Here is a 21,448-nt window from a genome sequence, read left to right as displayed (position 1 = left end):
ACGACCGACCCGCGAATACCGTAAATACCAATTACGAACCAATTTTTAAAACGAACTACAAATGTATTTTATTCTATTGCATAATGGTACAAAACGCTTAGGTCTATTATCTTTACAGATTATACAAATTGTACAGCAGAAAAATTAATTCAAAACAAATAAATCATAGTATTATTTCAATATCCGTTCCAATTGTTAACTGAAAACGAAAATTCATACCAAAATTGAGGATAAAAAAGAGATTAATATTAATTCAAGCAAAATATTATGTTTAGTCTTTTATTTGTTACAGAACATTTAGTTTGATATGGCAAGAAATGGCATTCGGCATCAGGGTTATCCAAGGGTTATTTCTAGCGAGCTATATGTGTTTATGATACTGTTCAGAATCGGTTAGTAATGCTCTTAATTAACTATGTATTTTAAGGTCATTCAATATGAACGAATGTGTGTATGTGTGTCTGGTTAACTTAATACCAGTTAGGTGCAGTTGGTGGAAACTTGCATTTTGTTACATATACATTATATATATTTTTATTATACACAGTCTTTTGAAAAAATGCAAGTATTAATAACTCGTTGCTTTCGTGCCTTATATACAGACATTTACAAGAACATTTAAAAGAAACAAGAAAATTAGTAAAAATGAAAGAGGAAATTGTAAGAAATCAATGGTATTTGTGAGCCCACTCGAAAATGATAATCAAATCAAATCAAATCAATTGTTATAACACATTCTCCATATTCGAGCGAACATTTCGCAGTACATTGTGCGTCTTAAGTATTTGATTTTTAATGTCCTTCTCGACTTGTGCTTTAGCTTTGTTAACCACACGTAACTTTTCATAGGTGTCTTCAAATGCGCGCTTGGTGCGTATTAGTTTACGCCGTAAATCGGCATTTTCTTGCTCTACCTTGGCGCAGTCGTGGATGGGCGGCAGCTCCCCAGTACTCGATGCAACAGCCTCTGTGTCGGGTGAAAGGTCTGCTGTCACAGGGAAATCTTCTTTATTTTTGTACAGTATTGTGCGCTTCACACACTTACCCTCCTTCTCGTCCAAAATATCAGCGGCTTGCTGCGAATTATGCTCACCTAGCTCCACCGTCTTAAGCAAGGTGCGCTGCGCATTGGATAGCTCGACGCTCAGGACACGACCAGTATCACTCTCTATGCCCAGATCCGGCGAGGGATTATTAATGCGGCCGGCTCTCTGGTGAGCCACACGCAGCGGCACCTCCTCGGACGTGTAGCCGGACTGGGAGACATCGCTGGGCTGTGGGCACTGATGCTGCCGTTGCTCCTCCTGCAGCTGTACTAATTGAACCTTAAGCTCTTCCAGCCGTTTCTCCAGCTGCAATTTGTCATTGTAGGCCTTGGTGCGCTCCATGATAGCCTTGGAAGCCTGCAGCGTGCTTTCATCCAATTCTTTTTTAAGCGAACGCGCTGCCAACTCATTTTCAACGAGCGTCTGCTTCAGCTCCTTTTCGTTGTCCTGATAGAACTCCAGCGAACGTTGCACGTCGAGCAGCTGGCACTTAAGCTCCTCATGCTTGGACACCGCAATCCAGTCGCGTTCCAATGCCTCCTGATGCAGACGCTGCTGTGCCTCGAAACGTTGTGACGCCTCCAACTTGAATTGCGCCAGCTCGTTGCGTGCTTCAGCGAGCGCTGTCTTATATTCATTTTCCATTTCCAGTATTTTCTTTTGCGCTTCCTGCAGCTCAAGCTCTGAGATTTGTGCATCCGCCTGCAGCGTATTGTGCATCATTTGCAGCTGTTCCAACTGCTGCGTCTTGAGTTCAATTCGAGATTGCAACTCGGCAATTTCCTGATCCTCTTGGCTGCCAATCGCACGCAGATCCGCGTGCAGCGTCTCGTTTTGTGCACGCAGCTGTTCCAGCTGTTGAGTTAATTCAATGACACGCAGCTGCTCCTGCTTGAAGCGGTTGTCCGCGTCCACCAGTTGACATTGGGCCTGCAGTATGCGCTCATCTCGCTGGGCTATTAGCGCCTCCAGCTGGCTGATGCGTTCGCTGTGGCGACTGCGCTCCTGCTTAAGCGTATTGGCCGAACATGCGTGACCCTCACTATCCGATTCGCTCAGATGTTGCTCGCCCACCATGCTGTTCGATGTGTCTTCCAGACCGATGCGCGCCAAAGATACCTTACGATCGGGCTCGGACCAGGCTTCCGATTCGCTTTGATTATCTGGCTGTTGTTGCGGCAGGGGCAGCGAGCGTCGTTCTTTTCGCTCTGATTTCAACGCCTTGTTCTCCGTCTTTGCTCCCTGTAGATCCTCGTGCGAATTGTACGTATGATTGCACTCATCCGCCTCAGTGTACAATATTTCCGAGAGTTTGCTAAGTTGCGCTAGACTCTGATCAGCAAGGGAAACACCAGTTATGGACAGTGTCATATTCAAGCTCTTGGACAAGTCTAAGCTGCGATCCACCGCGCGGCGCATAGCATGCCGACGATCCGCTGCCAACACGCCCAGCACATCCTTGTGCTTGAGCAGCGAATTGAGGAAGCCAGCTAGCTCTTCCAAACGATTGGTCAGCACGCTGCATACGTCCGCACACTCCAGACGCCACTTGTTGGCATTCTCCACATCCAACTTCATGGTTTGTAGCTCCTGACGCAGCTGTCCAATAAGTTCGCTGTCCTGCTGCGCACCATCCAGACGTTGTAGCAGCACATCAACCTTGCGCTGAAGCAATTTGTTGCGTTTGAGAGCTTTAGCGAATTCTGCCTCCGAAAAGGATTGCTGGGAATCGGCGCCAACTGTGGAATCATCGCCTGAGTGTTCCACGGACTGTTGCTGCTGACTGCTGCTCACCAACTTGGTCAGGCGCTCAACTTCGCGATTCTTTTCCCACAGCTCCTTGTTGACGAGATTCTGCAAATTGGCCGTCTTCTTTTTAACATCCGCCTGCAGCTGCTTGATTAGCTCATCCTGATCCGCAATTTGTTTTTCATAGCGCTGCTTCAGGCTGCGCGAAATGTCTACGGCACAGGACTCGCTGTCGCTCAGCGAATGCAACCGTTTGCCGGGCGAGGACTCCGCGCTTGATTTACTCTGTAAAAAAATACATATTTAATATAAATGGCCTTTAAGGCATCTAGTTGGCATTTCTATATACCGTATGCGCCTGCTGCTGCTGCTGTTTCATTCGGTTGATTTCCTTCTCCTGGCTGCTGAGTTTTTGCATCAGCTTCTGAATGGTGCGACAGGCCTGTTCGTGCACTCGCTCCCTTTCAACCAGTTTCTCCTCGGCGTCCTGCAACTCGCAGATCTTGTCGGCCAATTGTGTGCGCAGCTCTTGATGGGGCTGAAAGTATATTTAAATACAAAGATTATTAGTCTATATATATACTCCATATCTATGTTTATAAAACGGCGCCGACGTATGGTCAGTGCATAGACCAAAACATAGGTTGTAGAAGCTGCACCTTAAGCACACACTTAAATTGAAAGGTTAACATGTTTCGCCGATTTCATACAATTCACCTATGGTGGAAAATCGTTGGAACTGATTTTCAAAAATGAACGCTTAATAGCCATCTGATATCGATCTCTGCACATGTCAAATTATGCCCACTATTTTTTGTTCTTTTTATTTGAATTACATTTGTAAGTATTTAATAACGAGAAATTTTTGCATAACTACCAGCGAATATGTTGACACTCTATGCTAACAATGTTGAACTCGACATAAATAGAAACAAAATTGCGACGGCCGGCGTATGGTGTGTATATTCTCATCAGATCATCAGAGTGAATAGTGCACTGTCCAGTTGAGCCATGCTGCATTTCAGAGACAAGGTAGACATCAGCACGGTGGCCGGAGCAGGCAGACACAGTGATGCGCGCCTCTGTCTGGAAACACAGAATGTCGCATTGCAGTACAGTGCAGCTATTTGGCAAGGTAGGAACATCAGTTTGGATGGTGCGTGGAGCACCAGCACCATCGGCACAGCAGCTCACGCAATCCATTGAACGGCGGCAACGAATAGTTGTAAAAGGCCGTACTAGGTGCGGCAACGGATAATGGCATTGGAGCTGCCCTGCAATGCTGCGGATCGGGGAGGGGATTGAGTTGATATACACCACAGAATTTTTGTTCAAATGGTTCACCTCTGGCATTGAGAAATATAAACGCCTGACGTGACTGGCGCCGGAGAGATCCTGATTGCCAAGCAATACGCTGATCGCTGAAAAGTTGGAACGATGCGAACAACTGCTGGCACAACTTTGAAAACAACTTTGAAATTTATCAAAACGCATCGGCTGTACAATGGCAATCCGTTCCAAGCAATGCAGTCTATCCGTATATTGCAATTTATTGCTCAGATCCTGATAGAATTGCTTTTCGCGTCGCACCATATCAACCTCGCAGCTCTGTTTTCTAATGACGCTCTCGTATTCAAGAAGCCGTAGATATAGACGCCTGTGCGCAAGGTCCTTATCACTGATCAGGTCCTTGTTTGCGGGAAGTTTCGATTAGGTATCACACCGTTTCCCTGCTCGTTGCACATACTACTTACTTCCATCACATTTATTGTCTTGCGCTGAACGTTCAATATGGTCACCGCCTCGACTACCCACATATTCTTGCGCTGGATTTCTTGCTCGGCGTCTTTTAGCTCCCTGAGTAGACGTTCACTTCCCGCTAAAGAGGCGCTTAAATCGAGCTTCTGGCGACTTATCGTTTGCTAAGAGTTCAAACCACTTATCAATCCTCATCTCACGTGGCTTCCACCAGGTCCGAAAACCAACTCACGCAAACACTATGATTTATATACACTACAAACTATTTTACTTACATTTGCTAGCTGCTCAATTTCCGTCTGCTTTTCAATCTGCTCAACCAATTTGGCATTTTTAATTGCCAGCTCCTCAATCTTGGCTTCGCATGCGACCAGCGTCTCCTGGCGTTCGGCTAGATCATTTGTCAAGAGCTCCTGTTGACGCCTAGACTCCGTCTCCCGCAAATCGGCTTCGAGCAGTTCGTTCTCCAACTTAAGCACCTGTTTGGGGCGGAATTCACATTAATATATTTATATACAGTTGGATTTTAAGCTAACGTCAAGGGCCGACGTGGAAAACTAAGACTAACCTCTGCTTCCAAAGTCTTCAATTTTTCAGCATTCAGCGTATCAATTGACTTTTTGGTTGCCTTCTGCGTGGCGGCTGCCTGCTCCAAGAGAAATCGTGAATTCCCTTTCAATTTAAAATGGAAAATTATGAGACTTACCTCTAACTGATTTATGTATTGCTGCATTTGCTCAATCATCGCCTGACTCTCCATGTCAGCCTTCTTTTGCATCTCCTCGTGCTGTGATATAGCTCGAGCCGCATCCTTTAAGAGTTCGGTCTTCTCTTCCACTCGCTTCCGTAGTATTTCGATTTCAATTTTAGAATCTATGAGCTGCTTAGAGGGGGATTCGGCGGCATTTTTGCCGCCACGTGCGCCATGCTGACCCTCCTCCATAAAGTAAATTCGCAGCTTCAAATTGAAGTTCTCCTTGCGCAGTGTCGACATCTGCTCCTCTAGCTCGCGCACGGACCGACCCTGCATCGGCGAATGAATACCTCCCGGTGCACGCGCTGCATCGAAGCTGGTATCTACAAAAAGACAGAGAAATATCGTTAATTTAATCTAGCAACTTGTCTCAAACCCATGAATCGTTCGTATAACCATCAAACATGCGTAAGCCATTTGTCGTCGATGTCCGTGGCGAGACCGCTGATAGTATGCCGTTTTTGCCCATTCCGGCAATAAATAAAAAAATATATAAAAGGAAACTGAGTGACTGACTTGCATATAGTATTTACGGGTGTGTTTCCAAACTAAACTCTAATAAAATAGATGTGTGTGTTGACATAATACACACGGACAAGTAGCTCAGGCAAGCCAAATAAATAGTTGCCCCAAAATGTCAAAAGAAAAGTTGGACAGAAAATCCAGAACGAAAACATGATGCCCTCAAAACAAAGTCTACTCGATAAGCTTGTAAAATTAATTTGATAGTCTCTGCTGAAATCGGGATTGTGTGCCAGGGTATTTCACATTCGGCAGCTAAAAAGTAAATGTTATTTTTTCTTCTATACTTACATGAATTTTCCATGGTTACATCGTGAATACCGCCGGGACTTGTGCTGCAAATAAAAAACCATCAAACTTGATTAAAACTGGAAAACACGTAGCAGGAGGTAATACCTCCAACAGGATCAATATAAACTCCAATTTGCCAGGATTCAATCAAATGGATTCAATACGAATATCAAAAAACCAACTGGATCAGAAAAGAAGTGGAAGCGACGTGATAATTAAAAGAAAAACAATTGGCTCGGGCAAAGCCGGGTAACACCAGCTAGTACTTTAATATATATAGTCTAGAAGTTTACAATAAATGTTGTCCATTGGCAGTGATCAATCCGCACGAAATAGGTGCTCAATCCATTTCCGTTACGACAGTCGTGGTTTCTATTTCCGGATCAGGCGTCACAGTCGTTTCTGTGGTTTCCGGTTGGAAACAGTTTTCGGCATCCGAGAGGGTTCCATTGCAGAACTCCTCGTAGACAGACCAGGCCGTCCAGCCCTGCTGCTTCTTGATAAGCCGGGCACAGTGCACAGCCGTCGTGATATTATCGCTCAAGAGCTCTGTGCAGTTCACATTGCAGCCATTGAAAGCGTGGTAGGGCGTTGCCTTTGGGGGCGCACACCAGAAGCGATCGCTAATCTGAAAGAGACCATAGTCCCTCGAGCCATCCGAGTTGCCCTGTCCGACAACGTGTGTGTTGAAGCGACTCTCGAACTCGGCTATGCACAGCCATTGGGCAAGTTCCGTTTTGGGCACGTCCAATATATAAAGTTGTCCGGCCAAATCGCAAGGCGTCAGACGTATCGCCAACATGGGTGATAGCACCAGCAGGCACATCCACATGCCCAGGGCGAACTTATCCATTTTAACTATTTTTCCTGCTATGAGCGACAGTTATCCGGCCAGCTTTCAAGCACGATTTAACTGAGCAACCAGCTGGATAAGTCACAACACCTGTATTCCACGGCGTGCAGTAGAGGTGGTCGGTCAAGCCGTGACAGTCTGATTCAACACGAAACAAACATATTTCGGCCGATTCCATGAAATTCATGATATCTTCTGTTCTATTGCCATATTACAAGTTCCTACACTTTACGGCTCTGTGCCCTAAACACAATTTCAAATATTTTCTAGCCCTTTAGGGCTTACACATTTGCATTCACTTTTCAATCACGCATCCATCTCTAGTCTGGAGGTCAATTTAAACAGGTTTGAATTGTTTTAATGCTGCCTCAAGCACCTATTATTAACTGCTAGTTTATCAACATGGCTTGTACATACAAACAAACATATTTGATAAGTCTTATAATAAAACGTATAATATTTTAACTGCTCGACGAAAAGATACCGATTACTAAGCTCTGTACTCGATCATACGCGGGCTTATATCGCACCTTTATGTGATATTGATAAGTGAACACGGGAATGAACGCAAGAGTGCAAATGTAAGAGAAGACAAAGTAGGAACTTGTGTGAAAGAGAGTTAGAGCGAGGAAAGAGTGAGATCAAGTATGAGAGAGTAAAAGAGAGTTTGTGAAAGATATATTTACAAGAGAGGAAAAAGAGAATATATCGGTTCAAATTGAGAGAGTTTAAGTGCAATTGTTTGTGGAAGATATATTTAAAAAAGAGCGGACACATCGCCGTTCTATGCGATTTTCATGAATTCAAGTCTTTCGTGTTTAAAGCAAAACCCAGCGACAGATGGTTTCAAATGTACATACATATGACATGCAAATAAGTAGCTAGTACATTTATACGAGCAGCCGAAAATTTGGACTAGAGTTAAGTGAAGCGTGTAAATTCTGTAGTAGAATAGAAATGGCACTCCTATCTATTTTTTTTTTTGTCTTTTTTCAAATAAATTGTGCTTCTGATGTCATTTAAGTCGATTAATGTAAAATGACGACAATCTATTCGATTCAATAAGCAAATCATTTTTAAATAAACTTTCTCGGCCTGACAAGAAGATAGAATTGTTTTTAAGGTTTCAAATGCATAGAAGCAAGCAGAAATGCGCGCTATCTAAACTTGATATAAATGCAGTTTACTTTAGCAAACTGAAAGAAATTCAAAACCCGCGCAATCTAATCTTTAAACATACTACTATATATATTTATTTGACTTGAAGAAACTTACCAAAAAGTGGCCCCAGCTCCAGCACAAACTGAGAACCGTTTAAATGGCGATCTTGGGGATTCATTTGTGCTGATCATAGAGTTTGTGCGATATAGGCCCGCCATTATATTGTTTTTTGATTCTTGGCATTAATATGCAGCTTCAGTTTTAGGTATTCTTCACTCCAGTACATTGAATATACTGACGGTACAAATATGACTTTGATTTAGTTAAAGTCGAAACGAATGCGTCATCTCGTTGTTTGTTTTTACTTTTGCTGTTGTTGTTGTTGTTGCTGCTATTGTGCTTATCCTAAATAACTTGCGGCACACCAGTCTATAAATGCAACTTCAGTGCAGGTATATAATTACTCTGGGGTTACACCGCATACGTACACACACACACACACTTAGATATGTATGTAGCACGTCCTATGCGTCGATGAGTCATTGGCGCGCCAACTTTCTGCTGCCAGCCATGGCGCATGTTTTGGGTAAGCAAATGTCCCCGAAATGATGGCGCATCACATCACTCAGGAGCGCCACATAGCTGCACACATGCGTATATATTTATCTGGGAAGGGTATATTTTTGGGGCATCTGCTGCATCCAAGACTACGCTAGATATGTATCTTGTTTCTATTATTTTTTTTTTGGTTTGCTTGCAAATTTGCGAACCGGACCGGACGCAGCCCCGGCGACACATGTGGGCCACGCATTTCACGTGAGGGCCTCTTCAATATGAATTATTTTGGGAATTGAGCAAAAACACAAATACCAAATGCAGCTTATGCTGTGAAATAATTTTGTCGGCCTGAAATCGTTGCTGTTACGCTTTGTTTTGACCCGACATAGCTATGGTTACAACGGTTTCCAGTGGTAATCAATGGGGGCACACACAGCTGCCGAACATATGTGCAGATTTTGGAGTAGCAAAGCTCCACTTTCGGCACACAACAGGTGCTCAAATTGTGACCCACATAAGGATGCACATGTGTCTATACAGTTGAAGTTTGCAATGCAGAACGATATAGTTTCACGGGCTACTGATAAAGGGGCTAAGATAAAGATAAAGATGCAATTTACCTTCCTCACATGCATCTGTTAAGAACGATAAATTGATATGCATATATATATATGTATATACTTAATGGGATCTAAGTTGCCTTCTGGTACCAAGTGCTATGTGTTGCAGTTTGCGAGAGAAAACTGTAGTTGCAACAGCTGTTGCATGTGCCACATGTGTCCTGTTCGGGAGGCTCACTACCTGAACAATTAGCAAATAGCCGTCAGTTGAATGTAGCATATGTCTAACATTATAAGGCCCTGAAAATAATTAACAACAATTGGCGCCAAAAGACGATGAAAATGCAGTCTAAAAACGATTTCCCGCCCGGGTCCCCCTATTAGTTGGGGCTTGAAGCTAGAACGTAAACAAGATACTTGATTGTGACGCTTGCCCATAAATGAATGCGTCTTCGTGTACAAAACTGAACTCATTTTGAAAAGCCGTGCACTGTGAAAAAACGGATGTGCATTTGTGTAACTAAATATGCACATATCGATGTACAGACATTAGAGGGATAAAACTAGCGTTAATAAAGGAAACTGTACTCTTAGCTGAATCGTGGTGGTGGTGCAAAGCGTAACCTGAGGGCATTATAACGGCACAATGCAAGCGGGGTGAGGGGTTCAAACAAAGGTCAAACAGCCGCAAACGTGTGCATATAAACTGAACAACTTGCCACTTAAACACAAGTACATATATCCTCCTACTTGTATATACAGTGAAAGCTCTACTGACGGACAGCTTACCTGGGTGAACATCTACAAAAGCCGTTTACATTTTATACATATTTTTTCGAAACTCTTTTTGTATGAAAATGAAATTTAAGCGAGAATACTTTGCTTTTTTGAATACTAAACTAGTTAAATTGTTAATATTAGTTTTAATTTTTCGATTTTTTGTGATGTTTTTTTATGTGCAGGACTGAACATCTAGAAGTACGCTTTACAGAGCGTTCCCTGTAAACATATTTGCTCGACTTATCGAGCATGATAATACGCAGTTATTAATATTATATGTATGTACATATATCCATAAGATGCTGTGCTATATTTTTCCACTACTAAATTTAGATGCAGCAGCAACAACAACAACAGCGACAAAGGAAATCAACAACAAGACGAGGCGCGTACCCGTAATTTATGCACACACACATGCTCATGCACACAGTCATGTACATGCATATAGACACGTCTGTAATTTATATAAGAATATTGTCTTTTTACACTGTTCGAGAGCATTCATCGAGCATATTCGACAATTTTTATCTACACATATAGCACACAGTGATTAAAAAAACAAATATATATAATTCTCACTTTTGTTGCTGCATACTTGCACATACATATACGCATATATGTGTACGCTCGAATGTATATATTTATTTTAACGCGAACCGCAGTGTATGCTTATTTGTTTGCTTATATGTATTTCGCAAAAAGAAAGACTGATAGGCGTTAAGCGAATCACAATCACAACAAACGAACAAAAATACAATTGAAAATACTAGAATTATGGTTCTCTTCATATACATATGTCTAATTGAACCGAAAGCCAGAATAGTACTGAAAATGCGCATCAAGATAACGTGAGAGAAAACCCCCAAACGGCAAGCATCATCCGTTCATCTCATCCAACCGTATGTTTGTTCGCTCCGCAAGGAAAATGCGCTCAGCAAAACTCACACAAATGCACGGCAGATGTTGCTACTTTTTTCCGGAGCGCGCTCGCTGCTCACCCACCATATGACCAATGTGGCTGTGTTGGGTTTGGCTCTCCCACAAAATGGGGTGGGTTATGTACATACATCATGTGTACATATATTCTCACCAGCGAGTGAGGGGAGTTCATCTGGGACCTGCCGCTGAGCGCGTACGCACTGCATTTGATCTTCTGATGCAGTTTTGCTCACTTTGTGCTCAGATGCGGATGGTTGAGTATTGTCATTAGTAAATAGAAATGTGCTGCTTTCATTTTTATGAATCCAAATATAGTTTTGGATCAAAGCCAAAGTGTGCGTTGCACTTGCAAAATTGCACTGCCAAACAGAACTTCAAAGACGCAGCTACAACACACACATACACACAACAATCACAAACGCACGGACAATAAGAACATATTTAATTAGTACTCACTCGTCTATGCTGATACGTTTCGACAGCGCCTCGGCTAAGTCTTTTAAAACCCTTGGATCGACGTTTGCAGCTCCGTTTTCTTCTAGGAAACTGGTCACAGTTTCTATCAATGAAATTTCCTTTAAGGAGGAGGTACAAACGCCGTCACTGTCACAAAAGTCACGCGGCGTTTGTTTGGAATAATCCTGCTCCATTTTTGTTAGCTCGTCTTAATATTCCCAGGCTGTAAATTAAAATATCTGCTTTAAACTTAACTATTCAAATATTATATTAAACAATTATAAGAATTTAGCGCGCTCGCCTCAGATGTTTTTTGGCGTCTGTTTTTTATTGTTATCGATAAGTCGCGATGTACGCTACATAGGTGGCAACTTTCAACTATTGTGTTGCCAGACTTAAGAACATAACAAAGTGGCAAGCTCCACTTGCACGTAGTGCTATAAAAAGAAGAAGCAACATATATAGACTGCAAATTTAAATAGATTTACATTTACATTTCATTGATAAGCACATGCACAAGAAATACCCTAATTGGAGCAATGATATAAAACCAAGTAGCCGTAACGCTGGTGTGCCGCATCGCGATAAACTGAATACGCTTAGTTGAGTCTAAAAATTACAATAGCCAACGGCACGCAGGCAACAAAAAATGTTTGCAACGCTTAAAAACAAAATTAAGGAAGAAACTGGAGAAGATGTGTCCACGTCGGCAACCCAGACGCATCAACGACACACCAACAACAACAACAATAATAATTATCGCATACGCAGTCGACGTGTGAGCATTAATTCCAACGTAGCTGATGATGTGGGCGGTGGCGGAGTCTACAGCGAGGTGAGGTCAAAGCAAACACAACATTTATATATTTAATAATAATACTGAGAAACATCTGTTTATATTCTAGTCCGAACAACTGTGCCAGCTACGAAGCCAATGCAATGAGCTCGCGTCCAGAGTTAGCTGCCTGAGTCAAAGTTTACAAAAATTGCAGGAGGAGAAGACACGAGTGGATAAGACAAATGAGATTCTATTGGAAAGCGTTCGAGTCGCTCAGACCCAAAAGGATATCTATTGCGAGGAACAGGAAAAGATACAAAATCTGCAGCAAATTGAAATTGACAAGCTGAAAAGTTTGCTCGGCTTTCGCGAGCAGGAAGCCGTTGATCATATGAATGCCATACGCCAGTATCAGCAGCAGATTGAGAATTTTAACCAGGAGCTGGAACGATTGCGCTCCATTGAGCCCATTGCTGAGGATTTGCGCGATGAACTGGAGCAGTTGCGCCATGCCACACAGCAGGAGAAGAACCATTTAACTACAACTCTGGCTGCCGTGCAGGAGGATAATCGCAACATGAAAATGCGTATGAGAATTATTGAGGAAGCGCGTCTGGAAGCTTTGCCCCAACTGAATACCGAACAGCAAGTGCAGGCACTTGTGCAGGAGCATAAATTGTTGGAGCAGCATCTCGAGGAGGCGCATTTGCAGTTAGCCGACATCAAGAGCTCGTGGAGTGGCCAGAACTTTGCGCTAGAGAAGCAAGTGAGTCGCCTGTCCCAACAGGTGGCCGAGGAGACCACCGAAAAGCGAAAGGCGCTCAAAGCGCGCGACGATGCCATAGAAAATCGAAAGCAAGTCGCATTCGAGCTGGAAAAAGCCAACAGTGAGATCAAACAACGAGACGATAAGGTAAACACACCATATTTAACTTACTAGAGATGTTTCATTCAACTGTTTGCATATAGATTAAACTATTGGAAGATGAACTCAACGAGCTGAACATTTCATTAAAAGAATGCCGCGAAGAGAATGAGCAGCAAATTCTATTTGAGCGCAACAAATCCGTGAGTATCCCTTCTGACGTTGGCGGTTAGCAGTGGCACACACAAACATACATACACACACACGTAATACACATTTATTAATGGCATGAATAATTATTTATATAACTAACAAATTCTATTAGCAAGTAAATTAACACTTTCCTCGCAATTGTTTCATACAATGATAATATGTATTTTATACTTTGTTGCATTTCTTCTTATTTAACAATCTGTATTATAATCCAAGAAACTATCCTTTTTCTATTAAACTGCTTTTATGGTTTACAACCAAAAACAAATGTTACAACTTATTTCAACTAAATTTAAACTTAGGAAACACTGGCAGCTGAAACAAAAGATCTCAAAATGCGACTTGATACCGCTGACGAAAGATTCAGTGAATATGTGAAAAATGCTGAGCAAGTCGCTCAAAAGCTGCGCACACAAATTACCGAGAAACAAGATCTTTTAGGCGACACACAAATGAAATTGGAAGTTGAGCGCGAGGAGAAACTGACTGCCTTGCTGCGCAACGCGGAGATCTCCCAGAGCGAAGAGCTGCTGAAGAAGGAGCTGCGCATGGAGCAAACCGAATCCAATGATTTGCTCGACAAGAACAAGCAACTGGAGAAGGATGTGCAAGAGGCACGTCAAGCCTTGCAGCTACTCAACGATGCGGCCCAACAGAATGCAATGGATCAGGCAAAATACGAGCTGACACAACGAGAAATTGCTGAAAAGAATAAGGTGAGCGTATCCAAGGGATTTATCTCATATGTTGATTATAATTCTAAGTTAAAGCATCGAAGAAGAACTTAGCTATAAAGGTAGCCTGTGCATTCTGTGGTGTTTATATCTTCATATTACTAAGTTCACTAAACACATTGTCATATCTCTTATGCAGACAATAAAAACGTTAAATCAGCGTTTGGGAGACCTTAAAAAGACCTTGCAAAAAGAATTTCGAAGCTCGCAAACAGCTACCATTGATGTTGATACGGACCAAGTTATACCCGCCTTTAGAATTTCCAATGCACCAATTGAGAGCTTTCAATCGGACAACAAACCCAATTGCATAATTATGGATGAAGTAAATTTTAAGTATCTAAAACATGTCATCGTCAAGTTCTTGACAAGCAGAGAGGTATGGATTGAGTTTAATATCCGTAAAAGTATTTTAAAGTAAACTCTTCTTGCAGGTCGAAGCGCGTCATCTGGTGCGAGCCGTTTCCACGCTGTTGCAGCTTTCTCCGGAGGAAGAGAAACTGCTGCACGATACGCTTAATTGGAAAATGAGCTGGTTTGGCGTGAAACCCAGTTAAACTCGATCGATGACAAGTGATAAATGCATGCATTTTCATGTGCAATAATTAGGTACATTCATATGTACATATACACATACATTCCTACATTCATATATAATTTAGTTTTTCATTGTGAGCCATTTGTACTATGTACATATTACATTGAATTACATTGTGATTTTTAAAATTTCTGTATACATCTAATATCTTACCAAAAAAAATTACAAATGTATTGCTTCGAAAAATGACGACATTCTATACGCGTCAGTTATACTGTGGTAATTATATTGTTGATTTAATTATGTTTTTTGTTTATTAATCTCATTATTTGTTAAAAATATATAGTAACATTTTTACACAGTACATTTTACACATAACCATGAACATATTCGTACATACATACAATTAGAACGGTTTGTGATGCACTGTCAATAAAAGCCTATTCTTAATGCAACACTTACCAGTTGAATTAAATAAAATTTGCTTCAAGTTAATTTGAAGTTAAAAAGCAACAGCACACGCGCATATTTAGCCGCGAAAATTTAATATCGATAACTCGTGTTATCGTAAAACTTCACAGTAATGGTATTTTCTGAACTTGGTATTTTTGTGAGGAAATTTAGGTATTTCCATATGTGTCAATAGGCACAGTCACACTGTGTCTATTGACAATGCCGCTTGGAAACGCTGGGCGAATTGCTGTTTGTTGGTTTGTAAAATACGTGCATTAGAAAAAACACGTTGTTACCTAAAATTAAAATTGTGTGTTCATTAGGGCATTTTTAACCGTTGGTGGAGTGTATGCATTTGTATTGTCAAAAAGATCAGTAGAAGGCCGCAGATTCGAGACATTACGTGTGCGAGAGCGCATGAAAAAGGCAAACCACGGTGATTACGATCATACAATTTCGGACAGGCGCTTCGACTAGAAAACAACTGCAAATACAATCAAATAAAAAATATATATATTTATAACCAACTTACATTAGCAACTACATATAATACATAACAAAAATGGCTATGCCACAAATAAGCGTGGCCGACCAGGCAAAATTGCAGCTGATGCAAGAAATGGAAATTGAAATGATGTCGGATTTATATAACCGCATGACAAACGCCTGTCACAAGAAGTGCATCCCGCCGCGCTACGGCGAGTCAGAATTGGGTGAGCTTTAATTCATAGGAAAGCATTTCCATTTCTAATTATAATAATCAACAAATTTGCTGTTTGTAGGCAAAGGCGAAATGGTTTGCATCGACAGATGCGTTGCAAAATATTTGGACATACATGAAAAGATTGGCAAGAAGCTAACTGCCATGTCCATGCAGGACGAGGAGCTGATCAAGAAAATGTCTAGTTAAATTTTAAGTTTCTAGGATTTGGTCACATTGACCCAAGCCAAAGCGCATTTCAATTGTTACGTTTTACACACACCACGACAGGCACACACACACAAACACAAATAAACATAGTACGCAACAATTCTATTTGAAATATCTTAAAATGTTGTCACAAAACGAGACATTTCAGGCAGCATAACGCTCAAATCCTCAATGGTATTCTCCAAGTTGCTCTCATCCGAACTATCCAATTGGCTGGTGCGTGCACTATTAGCCCAATCCGATGAGGACTCCTGCTCCTGCTGCGCATTTGGTTCTTCTTCTACATTGGCATTGGCACTTAACCCGTTCGCCGTGACTCCAGCTTCGGGCAGCAGCTCAATCACCGACTCCACATAGATGTTTGCCTGGTTCTGCAAAGCACAAATTATTCGTATGTAACAAATCAAGACTAACTTTTGTGTAACATAATGTTATTATGTTAGATACTGAGCGGGATTTGTCCAATTATAAAACTAACCTGCGCCAGTTCCTGCAGCGCAGGTAGCGTGCTAATTGGATTCTTTGATAAATTGAGCATACGCAGAAAACGCAGTTGCTCCAGCTCAGCGCGATCGGGAATTAGTTCAATACGATTTTCATTGAGGAAAACGAATTTCAAATTGGGCATGGTAATTAGCATGCATGGCAGACGATTCAGACGATTGCCCTTCAGATTTAGATGTATTAAATTTTGCAGTAATCCAAATGTTTCTGGTAGCTCGCCAAGCTCATTGCTCTCCGCCGTAAACCAGCGCAGTTCTGCCAGCTTGCCCAGTGCATCGGGAAGCTTGCGCAAACGATTGCCACGTACACCCAGCGTTTGCAGGCGCTCGCAATTGGAGACTTCCGTTGGCAGCCTGCGCAATCCCGTATTATTGCACCAGAATGTTTCCAGAGCAGTGAGATGTCCCAGTTCCGGCGGCAAGCGACTTATATTGTTGCAGCTGACATTCAGGAATTTCAATCTGACCAATTGACAGATGCACGCGGGAAATTCATCCAGCTTGTTGTAGTCCAGCGCCAAGACCTGCAAGCGCATCAAGTTGCCTAGACTGGATGGCACCTGTATATTTTATAAGTAGATACATATATTCATTTTGTACACACATCTCTTTGCCATTGGCCTACCTTAGTTAGTTTATTCTGATTTAGAAATAGCTTCATCAGCGTTTCACAATGCTCGATAATATCTGGTAGCTCGGCCATTTGGTAATGCGATAGATTTAAGGAAAACGCTTTCTTGCATATCACATCCTCACAGTTGGCCAATATATAATTGGTGCGAAAAAAATGGCAAACTGCGTCCATCTCTGGCTTTCCGTTGTTTCTCCTCAGTACTCGAGAATTGTCTCCGACAGTTACAATTTAGGACGAATATTTTCCAAATCTATAATACATTTTCGAAGCACAGGCTGGGCGACAAACTAAAATGCCAGTACAAATCATTTTGTCTAGTCATCTACACATATATATATATCTATATAGAATCTATAGTATAGAACCCTCTGGCATTTGCATACACAACACAGTCCTGGGTTTCTAAATTTAAAATTGAGTTGCTCGCCAAACAAAATTGCAATAACAGCGCAAATTTGATGGCACCGAAAGTAATATACCCTCACTATATAGGTGAACAAATAATTCATAGCTATAGGGTCCGGCTTGAGAGACTAATTGGACTCTGCGGGTTTTTTATTGTGCTCATATTTCATCATTGACTTAGAGTTGAAATCAATGTCAGCTACAATTAAGAGATCATTTAGCAACCTGATTCAATGTGCCGGGTTATCTCTCAATTTATTTGCTGGCAAACAAATAAGGTATTGTGCATCGGTTGGATTCTTTATTAATAATTAGTTCAAGTATAACCACATACATATCTGAGCATGCATTCAATTTGACAATATTCGATTTAACAGTAAGCTAATTAGCTCAGCCATAACATTTTCCTAGCCGGCTTTTCCCAACGGTAAGGGCTAGAAAACTGGGATTTTTAGAAATGCTTTCTTTTGTGTCTCAAATTGAGGAATGTGAGGGTCAACTTTTGTATGAAAGCATTGCATTTTTTTATAATTGACCTTTCACTTTATTTGAAAAGAGAAAAAACGTTGTTAATAAAGAAAATCGAATTGAATATGTTACGAATTGTAAAGTTGACAAAGAAACGTATGTATTTTAGTGCCACATGCAACGCCGGGTAATTTTTTGGTGGCTTTACAAATTACTTAGAATTTATGTACAGGTCTGTGTTGGTATAATAGAGTTCAAGACACACTCGTTCGATCTCGACTAGATATTCGCTTGACTTAATTATTTTGCCATCTTCAGCGATTTGGACGGATTCACTTGATTTCTTCGTTCTGGGCTTTTCCACATCGAAACACTCTCGTTCGGAATGAGCGGAGCTAGAGCCGAAACTAGGCTCGAGTTTCGCAACATCACGATTAGGACGACTCACAACTACGCTGCGAGTGCCCCGATAAGCCCGGACTGTGGGATCACGATTGTGCTGAGTAGCTGAGGGCATGGATATGGTATTCACAAATGGTGTTCATGCTTATCATGGGATTCACCTGAATTGCCGGCACCATTCATATTATGCACATAGGTGTTGCCCCGCTCGTCGGTGTAGCTGTGCGATCCACTCCCAGGCGTGTTCTGGAACGTGCCAGCCACACTAGGCACCTGGTAGCTAACTTCATTTTGACCGCGTATTAAAACCGGCTGGCTAGATGCACTGAGCACGTGCGGACCACTGCTTCCATCGTAAGTGCTTTGTGCACCGACTGCTGCAGGCGGAATCGAATGTTGATGTAAATTAAAAAGGCAAGAATGCAAATCAGTTTAATTACCGATACAAAGCAAGCTCAATCCAAGTATTGCTTGTGATTCCATGTTGCCTATTCCGCGAATGATCTGGCCGGAAAGCTCTTTCAACATTTATACCAAGAATCTCAGCGGGCGCCAATCGGAAGCGAAGTTCCAGATCTCAGACGACGACATTCGGCTTGATCGGGCTCGGGAAATTCGGAAAATCCCCATTCAATGCAAACTTGTCTTTAAGCTGACAACTTCCATATATTCCATTTACATATGTATATTAATTTTCACCACCTCTCACCTGTGACTTTTTCTAGCTATCTGCTAAATTTGACATGCAACAACAAAACTGAAAAATAACACTATTTAACGCGACTTAACAGGCGCTTACTTAACGATCTTATAGATTTCAAAAAACATGCTCAGAATTACACAGAATGAAAAAATAACTTTAATCAATGTACGACAGGTCATGTTAATTAGTTCTCAGAAAACACTATATGTATTGCTTTTAATTAAATACAAATCTTGCTTGTAAAGTTGACAATAAATACCAGCAGCCTGCACTTAACATGAAATGCAAAGGTTCTACAATAAGCATTGATTATTTCAAAGACCGCAAACTGGTTTTGACCCGGCTTAAGTCTGAACTAAAGATTCGTTTTTAAAATAATAAATTCAATTATAAAAACAGAATATATATAGTTTTCTACTTATTTATTTCATTTAGGAGTTAACTCAGCAATAATAATTACTTCCCTACTTTATACATTTCGATTTTTGGGTACGATTGTCGCTCCATCTAGGATTAACCGGAATACTGCAAAGAAGTAAATTAGCTAATATTTTCTATTTGTTAGCTATGTTATATATCACTTACGCGTTGTGGACCACGTCCATTGGGGCTGCCTGAGGTGATGACGTTGCCATTTCTGTCAATGCTAACTGTGCGTCCATCCGGGCGCTTCCAAACAGAGACACCATCGTTCCAGACTCCAGCTTGATCATCGCGTGCCACAAAGTTGTCACCTTGGACGCGAGCGCGTCTTTGACGGGAGTGGGCGACAGTGCGGCCATCGTTGCCAGTGGCAACGAAGCCGCCTTCGCCATAGCTAACAGAGCGTCCATCCGGACGGCTCACGTGCCCAGACTGGGGGCTGCGGCGGGCTCGTTGTATAACAAAGTCACCGCCAGGGCCGCCATAGTCGACTGTGCGATCCGGGCGAGCAACGTGAATGTCCCGGCTACTGCGGCCAACATAGACTTGACCACCGCCGCTGGCGACAACGCGATCCGGACGGCTCACTACGACGCCTCGGCGACCACGATATGCATTAGCTGCCGGTCTGCGCTGGGCCACTAGGTCCGGTCCACTTATGCTGTGGGTAGCTAAAAGGTTATGACTTTGCAGCCATTAATGAGGTTGAAGCTGATAATGGAATTTACCTGGCTGGCCGGCGCCATTCTTATTATGTACATAGGTGTTGCCCCGCTCGTCGGTATAGCTGTGCGATCCACTTCCGGGCGTGTTCTGGAACGTGCCAGCCACACCAGGCACCTGGTAGCTGCCTTCATTTTGACCGCGTATATATACCTGCTGGCCAGGTGTTCCAAATACGTGCGGACCATTGCGCCCGTCATAGGTTTTTTGTGCGCTAGCCGCTGTAGGCGGAATTCAATATAATGTTAATTTAATTGGAAAAAGCTAGCGCGTTGATATTGATATTTAATTACCAGCACAAAGCAAGAGCACGCAGCTCAATCCAAACATCGCTTGTGACCCCATGTTGCCTATTCCACAACTGATCTGTTTTGAATGCTATAAGCGCCGTGCTTCTCCAGTATTTATAGCAAGAGTCTCGGAAGGTGCTAATCGGCAGAAAATTTCCCCAGACGACGACATTCGGTTTGATAAGCACAGATCGGGCTCGGGAAATTCAGAGGCTGCCAGTCCCAGCTAACCGCTAATAACATCTACTTGCCTTTGAGCTAACATATCTCATATATTGGCACTTTGCATCTGTGACACTTCCAAGACTTCCATCTGCCAGATTTGACCCCAGTAAAATGGATAAATATGACTATTTAAACTGGCGCTCACCTTACGTTCCCATCAAACTCAGGCGCATATGCACATAGTACATGTTTATAATAAGATCACATTGTTTGTTTTCAATAGCTTCTAGTTCTGATTACACAGAATAATGGCCCGGGCAATACCCAACGAACGAACAAGTTGAATTAATCTACGCCAGATCAAATCGATTCAATGCACAGCATGCATATTAGTAAATACGCATATATGTATGCATATGTGTGTGTGTGTGTGCGAGTTTGTGTGTGTGTGTGTGTGTGTGTGTGTATTATAATTGAATACAAATCATGCTCGTAAAATAGGCAATAACAAAAAGTAACCTCCACTTAATAAGCATTACAAACGAGTTTTACAATAAGCTTCAATGTTTTTCTTGTATACGTTTTTTATTTAAATCAGGGATGCAGAGTTTAAGCCGAACCAATGTGAACCTGGAATTCCAGGAACATTCAAGTGAACCGAACTTTGAACCGAACCACTTGCCCAAGCAATCCCTGAAACAAACAAGAGTATTCGACTCGAAAATACCCTTTTAAAGCAATTCGCAATTTTTAATGTGGAATTGATTAAATTTCAGGACTTTCATAATTTATA

At 42.0% G+C, this 21,448-nt stretch overlaps 8 protein-coding genes across 14 annotated transcripts; 3 read left to right on the top strand and 5 right to left on the bottom strand.

Annotated features, from left to right (window-relative positions):
* Positions 1-101: 101 nt before the first annotated feature.
* On the bottom strand, positions 102-11,673 carry LOC115764572 (centrosomin). Of its 6 annotated transcripts, XM_030707706.1 has the most exons (9): positions 11,428-11,673; positions 6,121-6,164; positions 5,260-5,630; positions 5,122-5,199; positions 4,829-5,032; positions 3,145-3,333; positions 1,046-3,080; positions 915-988; positions 102-199 (listed from the first exon to the last, which is right to left on the bottom strand). In XM_030707706.1, the coding sequence occupies exons 1-9, from the start codon at positions 11,619-11,621 to the stop codon at positions 164-166; spliced, it is 3,225 nt and encodes a 1,074-aa protein (XP_030563566.1). In that variant the 5' UTR covers positions 11,622-11,673; the 3' UTR covers positions 102-163. The 6 variants fall into 6 exon arrangements, with proteins under 6 accessions (XP_030563566.1, XP_030563563.1, XP_030563564.1 ...); XM_030707703.1 differs by lacking the exon at positions 102-199 and having other exon boundaries at positions 229-988; positions 11,428-11,672; XM_030707704.1 differs by lacking the exon at positions 102-199 and having other exon boundaries at positions 230-985; positions 11,428-11,672.
* LOC115764574 (lysozyme 1) lies at positions 6,214-7,383 on the bottom strand. Its single transcript, XM_030707712.1, has one exon. The coding sequence runs from the start codon at positions 6,971-6,973 to the stop codon at positions 6,461-6,463; it is 513 nt and encodes a 170-aa protein (XP_030563572.1). The 5' UTR covers positions 6,974-7,383; the 3' UTR covers positions 6,214-6,460.
* A 262-nt stretch (positions 11,674-11,935) lies between the features above and the next one.
* LOC115764573 (golgin subfamily A member 1) lies at positions 11,936-14,992 on the top strand. The gene is made up of 6 exons (XM_030707711.1): positions 11,936-12,262; positions 12,333-13,118; positions 13,175-13,273; positions 13,586-13,999; positions 14,157-14,396; positions 14,452-14,992. The coding sequence occupies exons 1-6, from the start codon at positions 12,077-12,079 to the stop codon at positions 14,572-14,574; spliced, it is 1,848 nt and encodes a 615-aa protein (XP_030563571.1). The 5' UTR covers positions 11,936-12,076; the 3' UTR covers positions 14,575-14,992.
* A 214-nt stretch (positions 14,993-15,206) lies between these two features.
* On the top strand, positions 15,207-15,505 carry LOC115764464. Its single transcript, XM_030707505.1, has 2 exons — positions 15,207-15,265; positions 15,332-15,505. The coding sequence occupies exons 1-2, from the start codon at positions 15,228-15,230 to the stop codon at positions 15,483-15,485; spliced, it is 192 nt and encodes a 63-aa protein (XP_030563365.1). The 5' UTR covers positions 15,207-15,227; the 3' UTR covers positions 15,486-15,505.
* On the top strand, positions 15,483-16,051 carry LOC115764463 (mitochondrial import inner membrane translocase subunit Tim10). The gene is made up of 2 exons (XM_030707504.1): positions 15,483-15,721; positions 15,791-16,051. Exons 1-2 carry the CDS (start codon positions 15,571-15,573, stop codon positions 15,916-15,918), a joined length of 279 nt encoding a protein of 92 aa, XP_030563364.1. The 5' UTR covers positions 15,483-15,570; the 3' UTR covers positions 15,919-16,051.
* LOC115764460 (leucine-rich repeat-containing protein 1) lies at positions 16,027-17,346 on the bottom strand. The gene is made up of 3 exons (XM_030707498.1): positions 17,068-17,346; positions 16,418-17,002; positions 16,027-16,310 (listed from the first exon to the last, which is right to left on the bottom strand). Exons 1-3 carry the CDS (start codon positions 17,245-17,247, stop codon positions 16,056-16,058), a joined length of 1,020 nt encoding a protein of 339 aa, XP_030563358.1. The 5' UTR covers positions 17,248-17,346; the 3' UTR covers positions 16,027-16,055.
* Positions 17,347-17,426: 80 nt separating this feature from the next.
* Positions 17,427-19,363, bottom strand: LOC115764462 (immune-induced peptides-like). 2 transcript variants are annotated; one of them, XM_030707502.1, is made up of 3 exons: positions 18,792-19,363; positions 18,513-18,728; positions 17,427-18,456 (listed from the first exon to the last, which is right to left on the bottom strand). In XM_030707502.1, the coding sequence occupies exons 1-3, from the start codon at positions 18,877-18,879 to the stop codon at positions 18,161-18,163; spliced, it is 600 nt and encodes a 199-aa protein (XP_030563362.1). In that variant the 5' UTR covers positions 18,880-19,363; the 3' UTR covers positions 17,427-18,160. The 2 variants fall into 2 exon arrangements, with proteins under 2 accessions (XP_030563362.1, XP_030563363.1); XM_030707503.1 differs by having other exon boundaries at positions 17,469-18,456; positions 18,513-18,725.
* Positions 19,364-19,459: 96 nt separating this feature from the next.
* LOC115764461 (immune-induced peptides) lies at positions 19,460-20,592 on the bottom strand. The gene is made up of 4 exons (XM_030707501.1): positions 20,494-20,592; positions 20,206-20,421; positions 19,640-20,148; positions 19,460-19,579 (listed from the first exon to the last, which is right to left on the bottom strand). The coding sequence occupies exons 1-4, from the start codon at positions 20,543-20,545 to the stop codon at positions 19,568-19,570; spliced, it is 789 nt and encodes a 262-aa protein (XP_030563361.1). The 5' UTR covers positions 20,546-20,592; the 3' UTR covers positions 19,460-19,567.
* Between the last annotated feature and the right edge of the window lie 856 nt (positions 20,593-21,448).

The sequence above is a fragment of the Drosophila novamexicana genome, unplaced genomic scaffold (assembly GCF_003285875.2).
Source record: "Drosophila novamexicana strain 15010-1031.04,08,12 unplaced genomic scaffold, DnovRS2.1 tig00000858-arrow-arrow-pilon, whole genome shotgun sequence".
Taxonomy (NCBI): Eukaryota; Metazoa; Arthropoda; class Insecta; order Diptera; family Drosophilidae; genus Drosophila; species Drosophila novamexicana.
Note: the sequence above shows the minus strand (reverse complement) of the source record. Positions and strands in the feature narration are given on the sequence as shown.

Coding starts and splice junctions, on each gene's coding strand:
- LOC115764574 (XM_030707712.1), bottom strand. CDS start 6,973: ATGGATAAGTTCGCCCTGGGCATGTGGATGTGCCTGCTGGTGCTATCA.
- LOC115764572 (XM_030707703.1), bottom strand. CDS start 11,621: ATGGAGCAGGATTATTCCAAACAAACGCCGCGTGACTTTTGTGACAGT. Junction 5,200..5,259: donor AATACATAAATCAGTTAGAG/GTAAGTCTCATA, acceptor CTCTTGGAGCAG/GCAGCCGCCACGCAGAAGGC. Junction 5,033..5,121: donor TGAAGACTTTGGAAGCAGAG/GTTAGTCTTAGT, acceptor CGCCCCAAACAG/GTGCTTAAGTTGGAGAACGA.
- LOC115764573 (XM_030707711.1), top strand. CDS start 12,077: ATGTTTGCAACGCTTAAAAACAAAATTAAGGAAGAAACTGGAGAAGAT. Junction 13,274..13,585: donor TATTTGAGCGCAACAAATCC/GTGAGTATCCCT, acceptor ATTTAAACTTAG/GAAACACTGGCAGCTGAAAC. Junction 14,000..14,156: donor AAATTGCTGAAAAGAATAAG/GTGAGCGTATCC, acceptor TCTCTTATGCAG/ACAATAAAAACGTTAAATCA.
- LOC115764464 (XM_030707505.1), top strand. CDS start 15,228: ATGCCGCTTGGAAACGCTGGGCGAATTGCTGTTTGTTG. Junction 15,266..15,331: donor GGGCGAATTGCTGTTTGTTG/GTTTGTAAAATA, acceptor TGTGTTCATTAG/GGCATTTTTAACCGTTGGTG.
- LOC115764463 (XM_030707504.1), top strand. CDS start 15,571: ATGGCTATGCCACAAATAAGCGTGGCCGACCAGGCAAAATTGCAGCTG. Junction 15,722..15,790: donor CTACGGCGAGTCAGAATTGG/GTGAGCTTTAAT, acceptor TGCTGTTTGTAG/GCAAAGGCGAAATGGTTTGC.
- LOC115764460 (XM_030707498.1), bottom strand. CDS start 17,247: ATGGACGCAGTTTGCCATTTTTTTCGCACCAATTATATATTGGCCAAC. Junction 17,003..17,067: donor ATCAGAATAAACTAACTAAG/GTAGGCCAATGG, acceptor TAAAATATACAG/GTGCCATCCAGTCTAGGCAA. Junction 16,311..16,417: donor CGCTGCAGGAACTGGCGCAG/GTTAGTTTTATA, acceptor TGTGCTTTGCAG/AACCAGGCAAACATCTATGT.
- LOC115764462 (XM_030707502.1), bottom strand. CDS start 18,879: ATGTTGAAAGAGCTTTCCGGCCAGATCATTCGCGGAATAGGCAACATG. Junction 18,729..18,791: donor ATTGAGCTTGCTTTGTATCG/GTAATTAAACTG, acceptor TTCCGCCTGCAG/CAGTCGGTGCACAAAGCACT. Junction 18,457..18,512: donor GAATGGTGCCGGCAATTCAG/GTGAATCCCATG, acceptor CCATGCCCTCAG/CTACTCAGCACAATCGTGAT.
- LOC115764461 (XM_030707501.1), bottom strand. CDS start 20,545: ATGGGGTCACAAGCGATGTTTGGATTGAGCTGCGTGCTCTTGCTTTGT. Junction 20,422..20,493: donor CGTGCTCTTGCTTTGTGCTG/GTAATTAAATAT, acceptor TTCCGCCTACAG/CGGCTAGCGCACAAAAAACC. Junction 20,149..20,205: donor GAATGGCGCCGGCCAGCCAG/GTAAATTCCATT, acceptor ATAACCTTTTAG/CTACCCACAGCATAAGTGGA.